Raw genomic sequence first — 2,160 nt, 5'->3', positions numbered from 1 at the left:
AAATAAACTCCTTGTAAAGGAGGAAAATAACTTCTCTAATAAAAGAGGGTAAAACAAATATTGTCTCCTCTCCACCGAGTCAACATCTCCAATCCCACCCCTGAATCTCCGCTTCGTACTCCCATACCATCTGCATAGTATTTTGTTAGATTATGTATAAATATTGTTGAGGTAATATTTTTTTTACTTGATTAGCAAACACTAAAAAATAAGTAAAAGCCCCACACATTTTTCAAAAAAAAAGACATTTTCCTTCTTACCAAGCACACCTTTAATTACCAACCTTTCTCCCCCTATATATATGTACCACATCCAGACTTGAAGTTTATTCACTTAAAATATAATCCTTCTTTAAATGATGACGCTAAATTTTGCAACTTTGCTTTTGATGGCACTTGTTCTTACTTCTTTCCTCATTCCAGCCACTATTGCTGGTTCAGGTAATTTTTATATATATATGACACTTTCTTGATTATCTACTCGGGTCGGAGCTAAAAGTTCAATTATGGGTTCGATCAAAACCAATAATTTTGATTGAAATAAGGCATTTATATCAAGAATTTTATTCAATATATATAAATATTAAATTTTGAATTCAGTTATAATCATTTATAGTCGTTATTTTTAAGTTCGAAATCCATAAAATATTAAAATTTTAGCTCTGCCTTTACATTTACTAAGCATCTTATATTTTACTAATATTTTTTATCAATAGCCAAATTATTCTTTATTTTTGAAATTCAAGAATGTACACATTAATTTTTAGAAAAAAATATTGTACACTCACTCTTCCAAGATGGCATATAATTATCAATTACATATTTAAGGAAGAGATTACATTAATTTAGTCAAGATTACCCCTTATTTTCAATATTTTCTTGGACATATAAGGAGGACCATAGTAAGTACTATATATGTTTAGTCTTTGATGTTCTTATATTAATGAGACGCGGTTATGTTTTTGCACGTAGATTTCTGTGATTCAAAGTGCAATTTTAGGTGTTCAAAGGCAGGACGACAGGACAGATGCTTAAAGTATTGTGGAATATGTTGTGCAGACTGTCACTGCGTTCCTTCTGGAACTAGTGGAAACAAAGATGAGTGTCCTTGCTATAGGGACAAGAAAAACTCCAAGGGAGGGCCTAAATGTCCTTAAATTTACTTAATCTTTTCCTCAAATTGTTGTTTGTCAAATAAGGTTGATCATAATAATAATACTAAAAAAACAAACAAGTGAACAAATGAGGTTCTTTTATATATTTTATTTTATGTTGTTGTTAAATCTGCTGAACTTTTACAATTTGTTTGGATATTTATTAACTACGGTATTCCATAGTATTTTTATTTGAAATATAATATTTATTTTATTTGTTATTTAAATTTTAAGAAAAAGACATATGTATCTCATTCTATAACTCAACTTTTAGAGACAAATGTCCTCTATTATGATTGAAGGGTCTTAGTACCCTCGTAAAAATATTAAAATGAAATAAATAACATCCTAAGTATTGAGGTGCTTGTGCTGACTTTTTATTTTTACCGACGGACTCGTTTCAACGAAACACTAGAGGGAACATAGGGGCGTGGTGCGTATCAAATTATTCGATCAATCACATCTAGATACTTTGATTAGAACTAAAAATAAATTTGGAAAATTTGGGAGAAGAAACGAAAGGAACTTTGCTAATGACTTGTACCGGATATACTGTATATGAGCTTTTATTTATTGAATTGGGAAACTAACACTAAATAATTAAATTTACTTAATATCTAGGTTATGCTATTTATAACTATTTCTTTCTTATAAAATAAGTTACACATTCTAAATTAATTAGTAGCATGTCATTTTCTTGATACTTGATATATATTTTATAATGGCTCGAAGCACAAACAAATTTACAAGTTGAACATAATTAACTCTTTAATAAATTCCTTATTCTTTAATCGTAACATTTTCATATTTTTTAAAAATAATTTTAATTATTAAATTATTATAATTTAAAGTATTTGTTTTATGTAATTATCAAAAATGTAAATTTTAATTTCAAAAAATATTTTTTTTATATTTATTAAATATATAGTCAAAACTTAAAAGTTTGAATCTCGGAAAAATAAAAAAGGCTATAAAAATTGGGGCGAGGAGTAAAAAGCATCAACGTA

At 27.6% G+C, this 2,160-nt stretch overlaps 1 protein-coding gene across 1 annotated transcript; it reads left to right on the top strand.

Moving 5' to 3' along the window:
- The first annotated feature begins 327 nt into the window (after positions 1–327).
- LOC125830456 (peamaclein-like) lies at positions 328–1,194 on the top strand. Its single transcript, XM_049509654.1, has 2 exons — positions 328–440; positions 972–1,194. Exons 1-2 carry the CDS (start codon positions 356–358, stop codon positions 1,154–1,156), a joined length of 270 nt encoding a protein of 89 aa, XP_049365611.1. The 5' UTR covers positions 328–355; the 3' UTR covers positions 1,157–1,194.
- Positions 1,195–2,160: the final 966 nt, after the last annotated feature.

This window comes from Solanum verrucosum, unplaced genomic scaffold, assembly GCF_900185275.1.
Source record: "Solanum verrucosum unplaced genomic scaffold, falcon-dt-bn FXZP01000228.1, whole genome shotgun sequence".
In the NCBI taxonomy this organism is placed as follows: domain Eukaryota; kingdom Viridiplantae; phylum Streptophyta; class Magnoliopsida; order Solanales; family Solanaceae; genus Solanum; species Solanum verrucosum.
The sequence above is the reverse complement of the archived record's forward strand: the minus strand, read 5'-3'. Positions and strand labels throughout refer to the sequence as shown.